At 47.3% G+C, this 20374-nt stretch overlaps 2 protein-coding genes across 3 annotated transcripts in view; both read right to left on the bottom strand.

Annotated features, from left to right (window-relative positions):
* Positions 1–4319, bottom strand: part of KDM3B (lysine demethylase 3B) — a 70322-nt gene extending 66003 nt beyond the window's left edge. Inside the window, exon 1 of the mRNA XM_086470795.1 lies at positions 4149–4319. Coding sequence (XP_086326921.1) covers positions 4149–4319 — 171 coding nt within the window. The remainder of the gene's footprint in view (positions 1–4148) is intronic.
* Positions 4320–6708: 2389 nt separating this feature from the next.
* On the bottom strand, positions 6709–17875 carry LOC104341231 (C-terminal-binding protein 2). 2 transcript variants are annotated; one of them, XM_086470801.1, is made up of 9 exons: positions 17803–17875; positions 16913–17067; positions 16679–16823; positions 13877–14083; positions 13051–13265; positions 12147–12277; positions 11861–11988; positions 11209–11329; positions 6709–10180 (listed from the first exon to the last, which is right to left on the bottom strand). In XM_086470801.1, the coding sequence occupies exons 1-9, from the start codon at positions 17849–17851 to the stop codon at positions 10009–10011; spliced, it is 1323 nt and encodes a 440-aa protein (XP_086326927.1). In that variant the 5' UTR covers positions 17852–17875; the 3' UTR covers positions 6709–10008. The 2 variants fall into 2 exon arrangements, with proteins under 2 accessions (XP_086326927.1, XP_086326928.1); XM_086470802.1 differs by having other exon boundaries at positions 10140–10513.
* Positions 17876–20374: the final 2499 nt, after the last annotated feature.

Here is a 20374-nt window from a genome sequence, read left to right as displayed (position 1 = left end):
TCATGTAAACTTACACTTACATAAGCTACAAATGCATAGGTATTCCATCTTCCTCATATCAACCCCGCTTCTTGCATTTCAGTAGTATAAATGACTACAGAATCCCTCATAATCCTGTCAAACCCTGAGAAAAGTAATCAGTGGAGCCACAGAAGACACTGCTCACTGTATGAATGCACACATGGGAAGACAGAAAGGCTATCAGGAAAAAAAAACTTGCATAAAAGGCATTCATAATACTTTGTACTTAGGCCACTAATAAAGTATCACAGTGTAAGTGGAGAAAACGTACATCCACCACTTTTGCAGTCAACTCTCCTTCAAAGAACTGTATTTTACTTGAAATTGAAAATTATTTCAATTTATTGAAATTGTTATTGAAATTATTATAAATTATACATTACTTGATGAAACCACTCAACATCCTGTTTGTTCTCTTACAACAAGCAGCATTAAAGATATGCCTACCGATCTTACCAACACACATCCAGCTCAGTATTCTGCCTTCAACAGTAGCAAGAGGAGACATTATTTAGGGAGCGAGACAAAGCCTAGACCACTTTGCTCGGTCCTTTCCCCTCATATACTCTTCCAATATGCAAACACATGCAAGTGTCTTGCTAACAGGAAGAATGATCCAGGAACACGCTCACATCTGCAGGACAGACAGAAATGAAGACGAGTACAGTGGCACAGAAAGCAATCTGGATATCCCGAACTCATACAATCCCAGTTTGTTGTGAACCTTGCCACCACTTCACAGAACAACAGTTTCAACTCCCTACCCGAAAACTCCTCTTTCCATACCTACAGCAGTTTGGAAGCCTCTACAAACTCCCCATTCAGTCCCAATCAGAAAGAACAGCAGACACACACACAAAGCTGGCAAGAACCTCCACACACCCTAAGCCAAACAAATAATATACGCACATTTTCCCACACTCTTCTCTACTGTCAAGATGACTTTCAAGTAGCATCTGAAAACTGCTTGAGAGCCCGTAAAACTAAATCAAATCTCACAGGGTTCCAGCATCCCTCATCTACTACATACAGTCTCCAGACAGGAAGATACTCTTTTCCAATGAGACCTAGTTTGAAAAACTGCTTGAAATACCCTGATATTTATGGTTAAGACAAACAGTTCTGAAACTTGCAAAGTAACTTAAGCTTATTCCACAATTCAGATAATTTCAAAATATTACCTTTATTCAAAGAAGTCCCTTATGAATAAGACACTTTAGATTACTACATGTTTTCGTTAAGCTGTAAAATCAATGTATCATGAACAAGCAAAAATGTCCTCAGAACACATTCAATTATATGGGCAGATTGCTGTAGGAAATAGATGAAAACTCTGACATAAGAAGACTTGTGAGAGACATAACTTATTATCCATTAAGCAGGGGGGGGACACAACACCCACACAACCCTTCCTCTATTAATCTACCAGAAGAAGCACATGTGGATTATTCCAAAACACCTTCTGTCCTAGGCCTCCTAGCATCCATGGTACTCTTGTCTATGCATTACTACAGTCATTTCACACACTTTTGTCTTCCACATCAACAAACCCAGCACTGTCCTGCATATGGCACATAGAGCTATCTTGCCATTAACATGCAACATGTTCTTTTACAGTATAAGGACAATGCTGAGCTAAAGCTTGACAGCTCTTCTATAATTCTGTCCAAACAGACATTTTGAGGAAAAGGGTAAGATCTGTCTCTAGTTAGAAGAGGCAAAGCTGTTCTCCAACAACAGCAGTTTTTCCTCAGGATTTCTTCTAAATGCTCTGAAGATGGCACCAGGACTGACCATTATATATACTTGTGGACTAACCATAATTAGATTACTCCACATTTTATCAAAGTAAGACTATTTAAGAGCTACTCTCTATAACCAAATTTATACAGGGGAAAAAAAGCAAAACCTTTTCAGAGGCTTTACCTCACCAGAAAAAGTAATAGCTTCCTAAAATTCCAGTATTAAAAACCAAACACAAACAATCTATTTCAGCTGCTTTCTGAAACACTTTTAAGTTCTAAACTTCTCGTCTATTCCTGAGTTTTCTTCCTTGGAAAGGTGTAGATATTTGATTGCATTTTTTTTATTTCTAGAAGCCCAGGGTCAGACTATGGGCTAGTAAGTGAAACCATCCTCACAGGATAACACAAGAAAGCACAGATTTAAGTAACCCAAAGAGCACAACAGGTTGGGTTTTTTTCCTAGCCATTTTCAGATGTAGTCCACATTATTACTTTACCTTAGATGAGTACTTCCTAAACTGTGGTTGTCTGCTTGGTGCCAACTCGTCATTTCTTCTGGCAGAATGAGTTTAAAAAGAAGACTTATTTTTCTGATAGTACATCATCATCATTGTCAAAGCAGTGTTCGTTATGCATGGAATGTTCCATGACAACACTAAATATTCCACATTGCAGAAGTCTGAAAAATCTGCCTTGAGTATTTTACACAGTTCACATTTAAGAGTTCTTGTACAGATTTGGAGAATATACTGTTTAGAGACAGCTGCATCACTGAAACTGTGCTAAGTGGAAGGTTATTGATGAAACAAACTGGGGTGAGAACTGCAGTGCTCAATGAAGATCATGAATCCACATGGCAAAATCACCCTATTCTTCCCATGCTACCAAGCACAGAAGTTGATTGTTACTTTGTTAGGGTAGTCTAACAGTGTCACATGATTGGGCAGCAATGACTAACCAGGAAACAAGTGACTACCTTTTACTGGACAGAGATTCATGGGGAAAAAACACAAACACAAAAGGCAACACTCCCACCAAAATAGTAGCAAGATCAGGTACACCAAAAATTCGTTACATCATACTCATATTTGGGATTCCATAGCACAAGAGTACCGATATACACGTCAAACGCAGTCTGCTACAAGAGTCACTCTCCAGACCAGGTCTTAGCCTCAAAACATTGTCTCATTTCAGACAGTCTCAAACGCTTGTCCCATTTTCCTTTTGAAGATCCCCTTTCTGCATAGGGTTTTTTTTTCCCTCCTCCTTAAACAAATAAGGGAACAGCTACAGTGCATCACCACAGCTCTCAACCACAGACATGGGGTGCCAGGCCACCTGGGTTTGCAAAGCTAAAACCTGCATACAATTTCCTACTGATAGCCTTAGTTGCAGTTTAAAACAAGGCCAAAGAAAGCAGCATCATTGTAGGAAGTCAAGGAAACTTCTCAAAGTTGGAACTCTACAAAGAAGCTCAAAAAACTTATCATAACAACAGTGAATTTTTAAAAAGCTAAACGTAAAGAGAACTGACAAAACTCCTCACGCAGAGCCTCATCCCCCCCTATCGTGGGTCATTCTCACAGCTACAGGTCTCAGAAGCACGCCATCAGTTCTCCAAAGCATGCCACCGCTTACAGCGCATACTCGCAGAACTGACACATGCAAAGAGAAACAACACAAATATCTTTTAAAAGCTCTCCACCCAAGCGTCTCACTGATCTATACCAAAAGTAAACCAAACAAATGCTAAAGTGCGTTTAAACGCGTTACACAAAGCACGAATTCCTACAGCTGAAAACAAAATCCTAGACAAAACGAAACTGATAATCCCCGCTCAAATCCCCGTCTTCAAACACGGGGCACCATTTAGGCTGATCGAGAATACTTAACATCTTTCCAGGGAGAAAAAAAGCAACACTCAGAAGTTACATACAGACGTATGAGCATTAGAAAGCAGAAACGTCCCAGGCGCGTTTGATTTATGCCTAAATTACTTCCAATCACCGCACCGGAGGCTGCTGGACCCTCTTCGCCCCGAAGAGACCCACGCCCCGGCAGCTTCCAGGGCCGCTCCACCACCGCGCTCGCCGCAGGCCGGGCCCGTCACTCCTTGGCCCGGAGCGCGTCCCGGCAGGCCCGGCGGGGAGCGGCGGGCAGCGCGCCCCGCGGAGGGCGCAGGTCGCCAGCACGGCGCTACCGCGATCCGCCCCGGGGAGGCGGCACCCCCGTGGCCCCGGCACCTCGCCCTCACCGCACCGCACCGCAGCCCTGCCCGGCAGCGGCCCGCGCCGGCGGCGGAAGGCCGCGGCCCGACCCGCGATGTCCCCGCCCGCGGCTCCCCGCCGCCCCAGCCCCCCGCCCCCGCCGCCGGGGCCTCACCGCCAGGTCCTGGGGCACGGCTCCGCTCATGGCCCGCACCGTGCCGCTCCGCCAGGCCCGGGAGGGCAGCGCAGGCCCCGACTCCGGCCCCACCGCCTCGCCCTCGCCCGGCCCCGCCGCCAGCAGCAGCAGGAGCCGCTTCCCCACGGGGGAGGCCGCCGCGTCCGCCATCCCCGACGGGCAGGAGCCTCCTCCGCCGCCGGCCCGAGCCCACCGGTCGCCGCCGCCGCCCCGAGACACCGAGCAAGTGACTGCCCCGCGCTGGGCCTCCGAGCGCCGCCCGCCCCGATCCCGGCATGCACCTCGCTCGCAGTCTTCCCCCCCGCCCCCCCCTTCCTCTGCCCCACAATGCCCCGCGCCGTGTGCCCCGGCCGTGAGGCGCGGGGTGGGTGGCGGGGCTCGCGGCGGCGCCGCCCCCGGGGCTCGGCAGCGGCGGGCCCGGCCCGGGGAGAAGGGCCTGCGGCGGCTGCGGAGGGGAACCGAAGCTGTCGCGCAGCGGAGGGGCCCTGGGGCCCCCGGGCCCCGCGGCGGGGCGGGGAAGCCGCTCAGCGGGGAGGAGCGTGGCAGGTGGCCTTCCCGCGGCAGGACCTCTCGATAACGCCAAGTCTGAAGTTATCACGGAAATTAAGGCGGTTTTACCTAAACGTCGAGGTAAACGCACACACGGCGCAGTGCAAGCACAGCCTGAGGCGCGGGCTCGGGGAGGGGGGCGTGGAATGTTTCAGACGAGCCAGCGCTGATGGCCGCGGTGTGACAGCGTCGCGCCACGGGGCTCGGGGCCTCGCTCTTCGGTGAGGTGGGGTTTGGAAAGGCGTTTAGGAGCGGGTTGGTACCAGCCATTATGGCAGTGATGGTTAGCTGATGCACTTGACCAGTTCTCAGGTAGAATAGCGCGGTGCCCTAAACCTGCTCCTTTTCAGCCTACTTGAGCAAACACGAAGAACTTCCGAACCCAACACTGTTAGAGAAATGACGCGCAACATTGCGTCTCTCTGCTTGCACAGTAACGGCACAGTAGCACCGTCAGAAGCTGGAATCGGAAACAGATGCTATACTCCATACCAGAACAAGGATATTTTTGGCGAAATAAGTTGTTTTCTTCTTGTGCATGTACTGTTTCCTCACTGGGAGAGTCACATTTGATGCTGAATTAGCAGCAGTGAAGGCAAGTCACTTGCTTTCGCTGTCATTTATTCAAAATGATTGTGCCAGGGTGTTTGAAATAATTATATTTCATCTTTGTTACGTTATGGTTAGAGCAATGCAATTTACAGGGAAATGGGTAAGGTGATGCCCAATACCAGCTTGTACAATGCACCTGTCCTCAGAAGCGTTATTTCTTCATTTCATCCCATTATCTGTACTCTTTATGGTGTGATTTTAGTCCTGATGTGGCACGCAGATAAAATACTGAACAGATTGTAAGCCAGATTACAAACCAGGGATGGTTCAAAACACTTTTTCTTTGGAAGTCGTGTCTTCTTTGGAAGTCGTGTTTGAACAAGTACGTAGAACTTAAACATTAGTGGCATCAAAATTCTGCTCTATTCTCCTCTGCTGTACAGCATCTGTGAGTTTTGTTTTATTATGTGCCCCTAGCTTTACTAACTCCCCCCCCCCCCCTTTTTTTTTTTCCAAAAAAGAAGTACAGGAGCCAATACCCACATGAAACATTAATGAAGGGTAGCAGAGCCATTATCTCTTGCCTCGAAGTGGTTGCCATGGTAAATCCAAGATCAGTACTACACTCTTTGAAGACCAGGCTGTCTTACTGAAACAGTAAGATCATTAACTATGTATGAGAAATAGTACCACCATGTGAAAGGTTCCAAGTGGTCCTATGTCCCTTTCCCATTTCACCAGCTCCAAGACCAAAATTGCCATGATAAAGCAGGCCAGCATTTCTCATATCCCATCTCCTGGGCACAATCCTGGATATTCCAAAGGCGCACAGCACCAGCTGGACAAGTAGTGCTATAATCCAATAACAGGAAGGGGTTTCCTAACTTTCATTAATGATCAACACAGGGAGCATAGGTCATAAAACACGAATTAACTTCAATTTATGAAATACCTAACCACTTTTCTTTGCCAATTCTCTTGCACCAGCTTTTATTATGTGTTAGAAAAGTCAGTTTCATAGGCTAGTTTTGTGTATTAATTTCAAATACTATTTTATTGTAAAAGGGTGAAGACAGTTACTGCTGTGTAGACATGTGTATTTAAACTACACACTTAAAAGGCTGCAAAGCCAGTTACCACAATTTCAACTTGTGAGAAGTCACATAAGTAACCACTAGGCTACATCCAAATCTGTCCTTGACCATTGAAAGTAGCTTCTTCTCCAGTCTGCTACCTTCATAGCCTTGATTGATGTCAGTTCTCCAGAATCGAAAGAAAGTCATTTGCCGGACTGGCTGATCCAGGGAGTGATTGTGTGGAAGATCCAACTTACTTAATTTGGAAAAAGTGGGACTGGTGCAGACACTCACCTGTACAGGTTTTCAGCCCTCCCCTTCAATATTGTATCTAAGGCCACCCCTTCCATAGACAGCAGCCATGTTCTTTGGAGAACTTTATTAAAATATATCCAAGAAGTAATCAAACATTTTCTAATGAGTCAGGAGAGAACTGAAGTGAGAAAAACATCTGTACAGAGGACAGTGCTGTAAGTTTTTGTTTACATGCTTTATTTCAATGTTTCACAGTTTAGTCATTGTCTACAAAAATATATTTCTGAAACTCTGAGTCCTCTATAAAAAAGCTGGTCAGCAGCAGTGACCCTGACAAACAGAATGTACCTTGGGACAGTGTGAGCACCTCCTGTAAGCAGATTAGTGCAGCTAGGGCACTCCTGCCTCACCCTGGGAGACTTCTGTTCTTTGGGATTAAAGCTCTGTGCTAGTTCTGAAGGAAGGTATTAAAAAAAAAAAAAAAATCCTTCCACATCTGTATGCTGCACTAAGCCTGGGAGGAGGAGCCGCAAGTCAGTGTATCACGCAGGAGAGAGTGCTAACAAAGGGCCTGGCAGTCAGGGGATGGAGAAGACCACACGATACTTCAGTACAGGTAAATTTTTCTTCGAACTATCTGTTCAGAACAGCCTGTGTCTGGAGATAATAGGTTCAGTCTATAAGCAGAGGTACAAATGGCATACAAACAGAGTGATCCTGTAAGCACAGAGTCCTTCTTTGAGGTCATGATAGGGTTCTCATTTTTACCTCAACGTTTTCTGCAGTGGCTTTAATCAAGGGGAAAATTGCCTTCATATCCAATCACAAACCTACATAGTGTTGGACAGAACAGAGCCACTATCAATGCTGGCAGCTTCAACTCCTTAGTACCCATAACTGGAAATACTTATTATATCAGTTATTTAATTCCTACGCTTGCTAGTCACCAATATACCTAGGCACCAAAAATAAGAATTGAGAAACTCAAGTGTCCCCCAAATGAAATCTTTCCATTCTTTCTCTGCTCAGTTATTTCACTGGTCTATAGAGATACTTGCAGTATTAAAAAAAAAAAAAAAAAATCTATCTTGCATTGTGCTCTAGAAGAGACAAAGTCAATATACTTGGATCCTCAGTATTCACAAATAACTAGGAGCCCCTTACCACAAAATAGTCTCGGACCTGAACCTCTAAGCAGCAAGTAAGGAATAAGTAGTTCCTGCCAGATCGCTTCCCGAGTGTGGTATCAGACAGAAGATGAGCCCTCAGGCCCTGAAAACTTTTCCCCATCTGCCTGTCAGAAGAACAGCTTTCTGAGCTAGTAGCTTATAAAAATTAGATTTCCTAGAGATTACTCAGGAAAGTGCTGCTGGTTATTTTAGGTACAGCTGCAAAGTGCTTCTGAGCTCTAGACTTTTGTTCAGAAAAAGTTCTCCTGTAACTTGCGCCTACCACCAATCCCAGTCTGATCTGCTAAACCTGAGCAGCCAAGGAGGTATATGAATTTTAATTAGAATCATCATCATCCTTGAAAACACAGAAGCCAAGAACCTTCACTGAGACAAATACCTTATCAAAAAAGACACTCAGCACTACAGAACTAATATCATCTCACTAATACTAAACAGTTAAAGTGTAAAATCTGTAAGAAAACACCTGAAGTTTACTTCTTGCCTATTTTCCTTTCTTGAATTGCTGGGGGCCTGGAAGAGAAAGGAAATTAATCACTTCACTGTATCAGTAGTAAGCCATTATATGACGGCAGTATCGGAGAAAAATTTCAAACCAGGAAAAAAATCTGAAAACTTAGTGACTGCAAAAGCTTTCCTCAGCTTCCCAAACCATACACAGCTTAAACAAGAGCACTCTGTCCACACCTCAAGGTGTATTTCCAGTTTGTTCCCAGCTGTTCAGCTTCCAGTCAGACACCCAACAGAGGGAAGAATCAAGGGAAGCAGACAAACCCACACATAGGGTATGCCTCAAAAATAGCACCTGCTTTAATAGACCCACACCACATGAACAAACCAATTGGGAATTTTTACATCTTGTGCATGGCAAGGCTATAACTGAAGTGTAACAAGGTGAAATTAAAGGAAGATTTGGAATTAAGGAAAATCTTCTCCTGTGGAACATGTTTTGCTGAAGACTCCATACCCCTCAAAGAAGCGATTCATATTCAGTCATTTGGGAAATGGGAAAAGACTTGAGACCAACAATCCTGCCTTGGCTTCAGGTGACAAGCTAAAGTGTTCTTTCTCCTCTAGTATTACAAAGCTTGTTCATGTAAGAAACCACTATCTTGCCCTGCCCACTATTGGAGATGCAGTATATGCTAGCAGAGCTGAAGTAATTCGGTCAGTTGTTAAAAGCTGCCTTCTCCATCAGGACAGAGACAAGTGGTATGTTACTTGTAGCTGATGCAGTTATGCCAAAAAAAAAAAAAAGCAACAAAACTGTAGCACAAAGCTTAGAATTCTAACATGAGTGATACCTTGTGGATCAACACTGCCATTAGACTGTGAGGTACATGTGTGTGAGGAACCAGCAACTGCAGCTGCAAGTTATTGCTACTTGCTGCCTCCCAGTGCAAGTTTTTTCCCATGTCTGCATTCTCTTGCCATCTCTGAGTTACACAGACTCCAGTGTGAGCTATTCCGAAGCCTCACACACACAGTGGCCACCAGAACACATTTGATGACATTTTAATCCCTTCCAAATTATTTACAAGGCTGGCTTTGAGACTGTTACTTTTAACTTCAGGCCTAGTACTGCATAGACAAAACTGTATGGTCAAGTGGTCAAGAATGAGCAATGCCTGCACTATGTCTGTTCTCACAGGAAACCTTAATTAAAACAAGTGAAGTAATACACAGAGCTGAGCCTAGGCTGCATTCTACCAAGGGCATAATAAAGACAATAGTCACAACTTCTCCAATTCACTAATATTTTTCTAATATTCCCCACAGCTACACTTAAGAGAGGTTCAGCCAAATTAAATTTAAGATACAAGTCACAACTGAAAAGTGTGCACTGAAGTCTGGTGTTAGGAACAGAGGGCCATCCCTGATCAGGCAGCTCCACTTACATTTTCATGTGCACAAGGACGGTTCCCTGTCACAGACAACCGAGGCAGATATATGGGAGAACTCATTCTTTAAACCAAGTATTTCTGAGGGGAGGCAAGGTCACTGCTGCCCTGCCCCACAGAAGGAGAAAGATTCATTGAGAGATTAAAACTAAAGGGTTACAAAATAAAGGCAAGAGCTAAAGTTTGCCGGTAATGAAATGCGTTCTCCCGTCCTGCATGAACAGGAAACAGTCTCTGTAGAATGTTAAAGAAGGTCCTAGGAGGAGATACCCTCCTACTTTTTCCTGCTGCCAGAAGAGAGGAGAGAAAGATGCTGCTATTGGTCAGCAGGAATCTCTCTGTCTGCATCCAGTTTGCTCGTCTCTCCTGGGGAAGGGGTACGTGGTGCAGAGTGAGAAACAGGAGGTATCCCATGAGCTACAATCCCTTCCACTACTGGCGGGTCTGGTAGCCCAGGAGTGGCTACTCCCACTACTCCTGGAGGAAACCTAAAACCAACAGAAACATGCAAATTACAAGCTTGTCCAACAGAGTTATACAAGGGGTAAAGAGCCATGCCCTCAGGCACCTGCTGAATACAAATCCCTCTAACAGAGATAGAACACAGGGAGTCTTCAGAGCTGAAGAGCAGCAGTTATATCCTAATACCAAATGACAGGCAGATAGTCTCAGGTCACGTACTAAGCATTGGAAAAAGAGGTACAAAGTTTATCTGTAGTGGAAAACAGTGTGAGGAACTGTTTGAAGGTATCCTGAAGGGCTGGAAATTCCCTTCCCATCAGCAGGAGGAGTCCAAGCTGCCAGTTATCCTTCCCTGGACTCTAAGACAGAAAAAGTAAGGAACGGAAATAATAAAACAGCTAGATGTAAGATGAAAAATAGGAGAGTGATACTCATGAACTATTCCATTACTGCCATTCTGCCTCCCTGTGCCTTCTCCATAAATGTATCTGAACCTCTGTAGATCTCTCAGAGAAGGGAAGAGAATCTATTTCCTAATTTGCAAATGGGAGAAAAACAGAAGGGAAGCAACCTGCCCACGATCAGTTGGCAGACAAATAAACTGAAATACACCCTATTTAGTGCCCCTGCACAAATCCGTTGGACAATGTCTCCTGAATAGTCCGTAGCTGAGCTACGGATAAGAACTGTGCTTTGTTTATACAGCCCTAATAATATGCACAACTTCTAAATGTTAAGATCCAAACCTCTTTTCAGGCACCCAGCAAGCTTTCTTATATATCAAGATCTCTCTTGCGCAGGTCTTGCAAGGATTTGGAAAAATTAACCAGCATGCAGCTGGAACTAAGTATGACCAAGTAAATGTTAAATTCTAGCACAGCTTCCAAAGTGCTGCTGTTAAGGTTCTGGAAAGAGCTCACATACAGAGTATACAAGAACAGAAACAAACCTGCTTGCAGGTACAAGCAGTTCTCAAACCCAAAGAAGGATGTTGGCCTACTTCAGTAGGAAGACATGCTTGGAAGCAGTAACTTGGATAACCTACATATCTCACCTGTAAGCTGCAGCTCCATTGAGTTCTGGGTGGACAGTTGCAGGATCAATACTGGACCACTGAGCTGCTAACAGCAAGTACTCCTTATTAACACAGTTCCTCAAAGCATCAGGTATGTGACCTGCAAGAGCACCAAGAATGACAACAAAACCAGGACACAAGTAGGAGGGGCTCTTTCCCTGAAACATTTACAAAGGAAAGTAGAAAGGAAATGCCCAACTCTTCCATCTACCTCCCCAGGATAACACTGCGCAGGGGAGACTCTCCTCTGAACAACTGGTCTCTGGAAAAGAAGGGAAACTGATCCTTCCTTCCCACTTCTGTGATCTTGTGGAAATTACTGGCCGCAAAGTGCAATTGCCAAGCCTCACCTTCCCCAAGAGACAATATGTATTACTCCAGAAAAAAAGTGTACAGTATAACTGTCAGGAATTATTGCAAAGGATTTGGGAGATGAACTAGGTACAAGGCTTTCCCAGGGAGGGAAAGTGCCACTCCAGCATTAGTTACAAGATCTTCAGAAGGCAAAGAAGTGATTACCAACTTACACTCCAGTTCCAGAAACCAGTTACTGAGTCCTAAGTTTGCAGAACGATCAGCATAATCCTTGCAGTGAACTAACTAGCAGCTGCAGAGCAGTCTTCCTCATTACCTGTAATAGCTCTGCGGATCTCTTTAGCTGCATCTTCTCTGGATTCAATGGAAGCCTGCTCACTGTACCAGGCAGTGTGAGGGGTGCAGATCACATTAGGTGCATCTTTTAAGGGCCCCTGAGCAAAGCTGTGGAGGGAGAGGAAAAAAAAAAAGTGGTTTCTCTCCAGAAGTGATAACCCCAGCTGTCTTCTTGGATATCAGTGTAACTCAAATAACAAAAAAACTAAAGTTATCCAGCTCAGGCAAGGCACAAGACAGCAGCAGGTATGCAGGTGTAACATTACCTGAAAGGCTCAGACTCATGCACGTCCAATGCTGTTCCTCTGATTCTTCCCTCTTTCAAGGCTTGTGCTAAGGCTTTCTCATCTACCAGCCCTCCCCGGGCTGTGTTCACTAAGAAGCAGCCCTGGCGCATCTGGAAGAAGAAAAATATTAAGTGGGTTGAGAATGAGACTTTTCATGGAAGCTAAGTGAATCTTGGGAATTCTACTGGAAATGAGCAGGAGCCTGCAGTGATTAGATGAGGCCTGGACGAACTAGGAGTGCTCTCACTGCAAAGCTAACCACAGGGGAAGTGCCTGCAAGCAATGCTTGAGAAATTTGCTTTAAAAATGAACAAACAAAACCACAAGACAAGGGCAAAAGTGGAACTCTCAAGTTCTGCACTCCATCCTACTACATTAAAAAAGAAAAAGGACATGAATCAAGTATCCAGCTATACAGAACTGGACTACAACGTCCAGATGTCTCTCATGGAAGCAGTGAAAAGCATTCATAGACTAGTGGAGTAGAGCCCGAGACTGACTTTGCAGTGGGCTTGGACAGAGAGGCTTTGACAGAGCTGTGTAAAGAAACTTTCACAGGCCCAGCCATGCCACATCTGGCTCTAACCAGCAGATTCACTTAGGTATTTTAAAGGTAATTTGAAATTACTGAATCACCTAAAACATTCTTTATAAATTAAATTACTTGGCAAAAAGAGCCAATCCTATTCTTCTCTTAACATGAAATTCTCTACAGCACAAAGCACAGGCACCCGGATCCACACGCTCCCAGCCTCCAAAGGCAGCAGGAGGCACACGTCAGAGGCAGCAGGATTCACACGCTCTCAGCCTCTGTGAAAGCAGCAGTTTCTGTTTGCATTCATTTCCACAGTGCTCTGTGGGGGAAATCAAGCTCCTGCTGCACCTGTTTAATAGTGAAGTCATTGATGAGGTGATGGTTATGTTCATTCAGGCTGCAGTGCAATGTGATGCAATCGCTGTGCATTAGTAGATCCTGCAGGGTTCCTACTCGTTGTAAACCCAAGGATCGCTCCACTCCATCCGGCAGATAGGGATCATAGAAAATCACGTTGAAGCCAAAGGACTTGGCTCGCAGAGCCACTGCCTGTCCAACTCGGCCTTCACAAAAGAAAACCCACAATCATCAAGGAAAGGTAAAACAAACTTTAAAGACAAGATACTGGGGTAGACTGGGAGCCTACACTGGAGTCTACTGCCAGGGCCCAAGGTACTGCAGCCCTGGAAACCCCTAGGACTGCCATAGGGATCCAGAAGAGGTTATTCAGTGCTGATCCCATGTGGCTAATTCTAGTCCTTCCCCATGCAATAGCCAGAGCTTAGCCTAGAAGGAGCTCTGTTTTTCAAACCAAACCTGGACCCTGAGTCAGAGGCAGTAATCTGATTACAAGAACTTGGAGAAGGAATTGGTAGCTTTCAGGTGGCTTTGTAACTGACACAGAGCCTAGCACACAGGCAAACAGTCTGAAGAGCTGTCTGAATATTCCAATTCTTCTAGCCATTTGAATAAAAAAAAAAAATCCCCAATCCCATGACATACACCCATCTCGAAGACATCCAGCATCACAGAATAGGGCACTACCATTCCTTATGAGTCAGTGTGTTTCACAATGAACAGCTGTAAAATTATCACTTTTTTTCAGGTCTGTGACTCTTAGGCTCCCAAAAACTTTCACAGCTCACTTTTCAATCTAACTATTCCCATCACTTACCTAGTCCAATGATGCCCAAAGTCTCCCCACGGATACGCACAGCGCCTCCAGCCACCTCTCGAATCTGCTCTACACTTGAGGCTCGATTCCCTTCCCGCATAGCCTGATGTAGCCAAGTAACACGGCGATAGAGGTTCAAGATGTGGCAGAGGGTGGAGTCAGCAGTCTCCTCTACTGAGGAGGAAGGGATGTTGCAAACTGCAATGCCTACAAAGCCACAGAGGTCATATAAGATTTTTAGCATCACAACGCCAAACAAACACAGAGCTCTTCAGGCACAAGCGCTGGAAGATAATTCAGTGCTCCAGAACAACTGCCAAGAAACACGGGATTCATTTCAGAAGCTCATTCTACAGCAACATAAATATGACCAGCCAGGTTTTTAACCCCAAGGAAGTATCATTCCTTCCTTATAAATATCCATTTGATTGACACACTCACCGGGGGGGGGGGGGGGGAACGGACGACGGGGGACGACGACGACACGACACGGGGGACACGGGGGGGGGGGGGGGGGGGACACGACACGACGACGACACGACACGGGGGACACGGGGGGGACCACAAACAAAACACACAAAAAAACCCAGCCTAAACAAGAAAACTGGGTCATACAAATGATGCAAGAAACTGTTTTAGAAGATTTCCATCCAAAAAGATGCACTCATTCCAGAGATACTCCTAACAGATTAACTGGCAGACTGTAGAAGAATTAAGACAGATGGTTCTGCTCTTTCATGCCTCACAGTCCAGCTGCTAACTGCAAGCATCAGCTGCCCCAGAAGCAACAATAGGTAAATAACTCTTTAAATGCAGAAAGAAGCCACAGGAGCCTCTCCAAATCCATTTGAAGTTACACTTAAAAATAACAACACATAACGCTCCCGCTCTAGAAAAACGTACACCACAAGGGACCATAAAACCCATGCCTAGAACTATCACGTAAATTACTAATGCAAACAGAGTTAAAGTCCTGGAAGCACAAATTACTGTCAGGAAAGGGAAAGATGGAATATTGTAGCAAAATACAGTCATTCCTGAGCACTCTAGAAAAAAAACAAAAGGGGGGTGGGTGCGCACTGGCAACAAACTTCGCTGCTGCTATCCTTCATTCAACAAACCAGCCAAGAAATAAAAATAACTAGATGAACAAATGGTCTCTTCCCATAACCCTAGCCACGTGCCAAACCAAGGAAACTCTTCCTCCTCAGAAGTCCACCATGTATCTAAAAAACTAGGAATGGAGTAAAATTTAGGCAATGGTTTAAGGCATATAAAATTCAACAATGCATCACTCTTCTGTAAGCCTGTTTCAGAGGTGACATTCAACTAAACTCCAACCACGCTCTCCCAAGAGAACTAGGAAAGCAACGGCCCCACACAATCCCATATATCCAACTCCTTTTCTGTAACAAATCCTTTGCAATTGTGCCATAACGCCATACAGACAACTCTGAGGATGTGAGGAGGGGAGACAGGGAAACCTAACTTTTTTTAATCTCACTGGTTACCATCTCATTCAACTTCAGACAAGTCACGTGCATTCATCTCTTACACAGCTAGACACAAATTTCTGTTTACGTGTAATATTATGCCTAAATGTGAGAAAACGCAAACACACACACTGCAGCCCTTTGGCCCAATTTGAAGATTCAGAACACATGAAGGAACTGTATCTTACCTCAGGATGAATTAAAGGGCCTGGCTAAGCATAAAAAGAATCATTAATTGTCCACGAAAAAGCAAATCTGGCCATGCATAAGAGTCATCATACTGTTGCTCCAAAGCAAAAGTGGCAAGCAGCAGTCTGATGGCGAAAGAAATTTGACCCTTTTCTCCTTGGGTTAATAAGCGTGGATTGGGGGGAAAAGGAAAATTATGAATCTGAATGAATCAAAGATATGGATGGTGGCTTTAAGCAGAGAACCCTAAGAGTAGATTAGGTTCCAAACTCAACCCAAAATGTAATGGCTGGATGAGAGCCAAAGACCTTGCCAGGAACTCTTGAGACTATTCAGTTGAATCATTCAGATAAGACTCTTTAGACCTAATTCAAGCATGAGACATACACACTTTTCATTTATTTGAAATTCATCTGTTCTTACAGATCTGGAAGTTGTAATTCCTATCTCCATTTTATGTATAAATACTTGCATTTGATTTAAGTTTAATATGATCTGCATTACATTAAGAAAGGTTTCAAATCACTGACACAAACCTAAAAAAAGAAGAGGCAGAGTACTTAGACGATCCACCTCACCTAGAAGACTACAAGGCCCAAAAGTCTCACTGTCATACATTTAATAAATAGCAGCTTTTTATCACTTGACCCAGAGACTCTTCACATGCCTCGAGCTCTAAAGGGATCAATAATAATCAGAACCTACCTGCAAAAAATTAACAGGAAAACTCACTTACCAAGCATTTACAGTGAGTTTATCCCGCATCAGCATTTACAGGCTGCTTTCAGGCATCAGGGTTTGCTCAATTCTTTCCCCACAAACAACCCAAAGCCACCTCACCAAGTTATCTAGACACCGTATTCAGGCTTCTGAATCCCAAACAATAGCAAAGACACCGACAGCTCTAGCAAAGGAATCTGAGAACCAAGAATCTTTCTTTCAAGCCACGTACCAGCTCTGATATTAGTCAGCTTCCTAAAAATGCCCGATACTAAGCAGCTCCAAATCTTTTTACATAAATGGTTTTAAATGTACTCAGCTATAGAACAGAATAACATGTGCAGTGTTCCACTTCACATTCAGTTCTGATTGCAACAGAGCCCCAGTAGTGTCATCATACCTAATTCTGCAGCAGATTTGATGTCAACATTGTCATAGCCACTGCCAATACGCACAATGACCCTGAGGGCTTTGAATTTCTCCAGATCCTGACGAGAAAGGGTAATGGTGTGATACATCAGTGCTCCCACTGCCTCATTCAGCACCTACAATAAAAAAACAGTCCAAATCAATCTCTGCTTTGGTTACTCTAAGAGGCAGAGCTCTGTGAATGCTTGCACATTTTCTTGCCCACCTTTTCATGGATTTCCTGAGTTGACTGAGCATCACAAAATGCCACTGTAGCAACATCCTTCAAGATGGGCATCTCCACCGTGCAATCTCGTCCATCCAGGAGCGCAACCAGTGGTCGTGCTGGCATCGGGCCATTCACAATAGGAGGCCGTATGCCTATTAAGAAAGTCAGCAGGAATGATTATGTGGAAGACAAGAATTCTGGAACCCTTGTTTGCTACTCCACAAGTCACTAGTTCTGTTAAGAGTTCTAGAGTATTTAGGAAGAGATTAGTCAAAGCAAAAGAAATAAAAAGGAAACAAACACAGGGAAATGACACTAATGAAAAAAAAAAACCTCTGCCACCACTAAATAAAAAAAAAGAAAACATGTTTTACCGATAAAGAGATAATAGAGGTGGGCTACTCAGAAGTACGCCGTCTTACTCTCGGTTCCCGACACTAGGTATCAAGCCGCTTCAGGCATGCTCCCCATTAACCGCCCCCCCCAGCATGCCAAGACACCAAGCTTGTTTCATCCTTGAGGGAGCAGAACTCGTATGTCCACGGGGCCTCTGACAGCCGCTGGCGGCCGTCCCTTCCCAGCAGGACGAGGCACCGACGCCCTCTGCAGCCGGGCCGCAAGCTCCCCGCTGTAGAAGCGCCGAGGGGAAGCCCTCCCGCGAGCAGCGGGACCCGGAGAAGCCGCCGGCAGGCCCGCTCGCCGCCGGCCGGCTGGGCACCCCGGCTCGACAGGGAGCGCAGCGGCCAGGCCGGCGCCTCCGAAGCACAAGGGCAGGCTGCCGCGGCTGGCTCTGGCGCTGGCCGCCGCCCCTGCCCGGGCGCTGGGCCGCTGCCGGGCGGGGCCCCACGCGGCGCCGCCGCTGCCGAGGGGCGCCCGCCCCGCCTCACCTTCGCAGATCCGGTCCAGCCGCTGCCGCTTCACTTTGTGCCGGTCCATGGGCCGCGCCGCGCCGCCCCTCACGCTGCAGAGGAACACCCCGTCAGTCGCCGCCGCCGGCTCCTGCCGCCCGCGTAGACGCGCCCGCCGCCGGCTCCCGGGAGGAAGCGGAAGGGCCGGGCCGCGGCCCGCGCCCAGCGGCCCAGCCGCCGCAGAGGCGCCGCAGCTTGGTGCGCCGCTGGCTTCCGCTTCCGGCCCGCGCCCGCCCCACAAGCCTCTGCGGCGAGCGACTAGCGAGGCCCAGCGGCCCCCGCAGGCGCGGGGCGGCGCGGCGGGGCCGGGCCGGGCCGGGCCGGGCCGGGCCGGGCCGGGCCGGGCCGCAGGGTCCTAGTTCTCCTCGGTCATAGCCGGTTCTGGGCCTTCCGGGTCCTGCGGGGGCGGCGCGTGCCTGCGGGCTGGGAACCAGCGCCGCGGCCGGCCGGGGAGCCGCCTTCCTCCCGAGGGCCGCCGGGCACCGAGGGACCGCGGAGCAGGGCCAAGCGCGGCGGCCGCCCCGCCCCCCGCGCCGGGCGGGACCTGCGCGGCCGCCGCCCGCGGGGAGGGGCTGCAGGCCTGGGCCGGCCCCGCGCTCGGGCCTGCCGGGGCCCGGTCAGCGGGTGGTGCGAGAGAGAGCTCCGGCTGCGGAGATGCCTCTCCGAGCCCCTGCTGCTAGGGGGATCGGTCACGGTGGTCTGTGGCCCTAGAAGTCTTCCTTCAGGACGGGGCTTCAGCTGCGACCGGACTGGCGAGCGTCGGATTCGAGGCCCCTGGCCTGCTCCGCGTTGGGGGCATCTTTTTCTCGGCCTCCGTTGTGCCTTTAGAGGCAGCAGCCCAGGCCCTTCACCCAAGACAGAAAGCGCAGCCACGCTACCGTGTTGCTCCTGCCCCTTCAGCCCTCCGCGGGGCGCCGTGCGGCTCTGCCCGGGGCGCCGGGCGCGGCGCGAGGCGGGGGACCGCCAGGCGGCACCCCTGCGGCACCGCGGGGACCCGGCCGCTTTCCAGTGCGCCCCGCTCCCGGGAGAAGGGGGTTGCGGCAGGGTTCTCCCGAGAGACGGCACGAGCAGCGCCTGCAGAGCCCTGCGGAATCTCTCCGTCCTGAGCTTTCTCAGGCCTGCACGCGGGGACATCTTTTGTTCAGCCCGCGGCTGTAGGTGGGTTATAGACTCCAACAGGGTAGCCCCTGTGTATGTGTTCATCAAGAAGAGACGGTGCTGTACACCTTTGTGTCACTCCCAGCTGTCCTGCCTCCCCAGCTGTGCGACCTACCAATGGGCAGAGCTCTGGGGATCTAGCTAGAACATCTTCCATTTTATTACAAATTATCTCAATCGTTGGGGTAAAAGAGGTGCATGAGCATACCTGTGACAGTGCTTCAGCTGCTGGCACAGCTTCTCTTCAGCACGAGTTAGTTAAAAAAAAACACCACCACAACAATGGCTATGTACTGCTGTTAAAAAAAAGGGCCAGCTTTACCCATTTGGCTCACACGCAAAATCTCACAGGCAAGCCTTACCTTCTCACCTATTAGCCAAACAGCCTTAGTGTTCTGGGTCACAATTGCATGTGGCACGTGGGAGTCTCCTTTTATGCTGCCTGACCTTCAAGTCTTTATAGAAACCTCAGTTAAAAGCTCTCTGACTGCAGTGAGGTATCCTCCTTGACTGTCAACAGTATCTTGCTGATAGCTCTTAAGGCAAGTACTTTGCCGGATGCTTAAAAATTATAGGAGGGAACAGAGCGGTTTTCTGAGGACAAAGAAATTGGAAATTCCAGAAATCTTGTTGCCAGGGGCAGAACTAGTAGAGAAAGCCTTGTCCATCTGGACACAGCCGCTCTATGCTGTCGTCCAAAGTCCTGCCATGTGGGAGTGGCTCGTACCTCACTCTTTCCTGGTAGTCTCTAAAGCACCTAATGCTGCTGATAAGACGTAAAGTAAACAGCCCCTGTGCTGCTGCCCTGCCATGTGCCCATCTCTTTTGCAAGCAAAGAGGGCAAAATGTACAGGAGCAATTAAAATAAAAACCTATGGCGAGCAGCTGGACCCTGCTGCCTCCGGTTTTGTCTTCTGCAGCACTGAAGGGCAGCGATGGTGGCAGCATGGCCAGGCCACTGATATTTGCCAACTAATGTGCCTTGGAGTCCCTGTCTTACGGCTTGGATGAATGCAAACCCGGTCCATTTCACTGTGGAAAGCAGCTGTAGGCCTGCCACCAAATCAAGGGAAAATAATCTAATACATGTTCTGTAACTTGATTGCTCTCATACCTGTTTAAGTACCTTGCCAACCTACAGGAACAGTAAAATCTTGTTTTCAGTTTCATTATTTTTCCGTCTGTCATCATGTTCAATATAGTACATGCCTCTGAATGGCTGCTACCCCTAAGGCCTGGGTCTGTCTTGCCACTGCCAGATCCACTGTCCTGCATGCTAATTTCGCTTCACTTGAGACAAGGAGAGGGCAAGTAGCTGCTCTAACAATATGCATCATGGATGTACCAGGATCAGAACAACAGGCTCACAGTGCATCACTCAAATGTCTTTGAA

Source organism: Leptosomus discolor, chromosome 10 (genome assembly GCF_034619465.1).
Source record: "Leptosomus discolor isolate bLepDis1 chromosome 10, bLepDis1.hap2, whole genome shotgun sequence".
Taxonomy (NCBI): domain Eukaryota; kingdom Metazoa; phylum Chordata; class Aves; order Leptosomiformes; family Leptosomidae; genus Leptosomus; species Leptosomus discolor.
Note: the sequence above shows the minus strand (reverse complement) of the source record. Positions and strands in the feature narration are given on the sequence as shown.

Coding starts and splice junctions, on each gene's coding strand:
- LOC104341231 (XM_086470801.1), bottom strand. CDS start 17,851: ATGGACCGGCACAAAGTGAAGCGGCAGCGGCTGGACCGGATCTGCGAA. Junction 17,068..17,802: donor GCTGGACCGGATCTGCGAAG/GTGAGGCGGGGC, acceptor CTTTCTTAATAG/GCATACGGCCTCCTATTGTG. Junction 13,266..13,876: donor TTTGGGCATCATTGGACTAG/GTAAGTGATGGG, acceptor TCTTTTGTGAAG/GCCGAGTTGGACAGGCAGTG.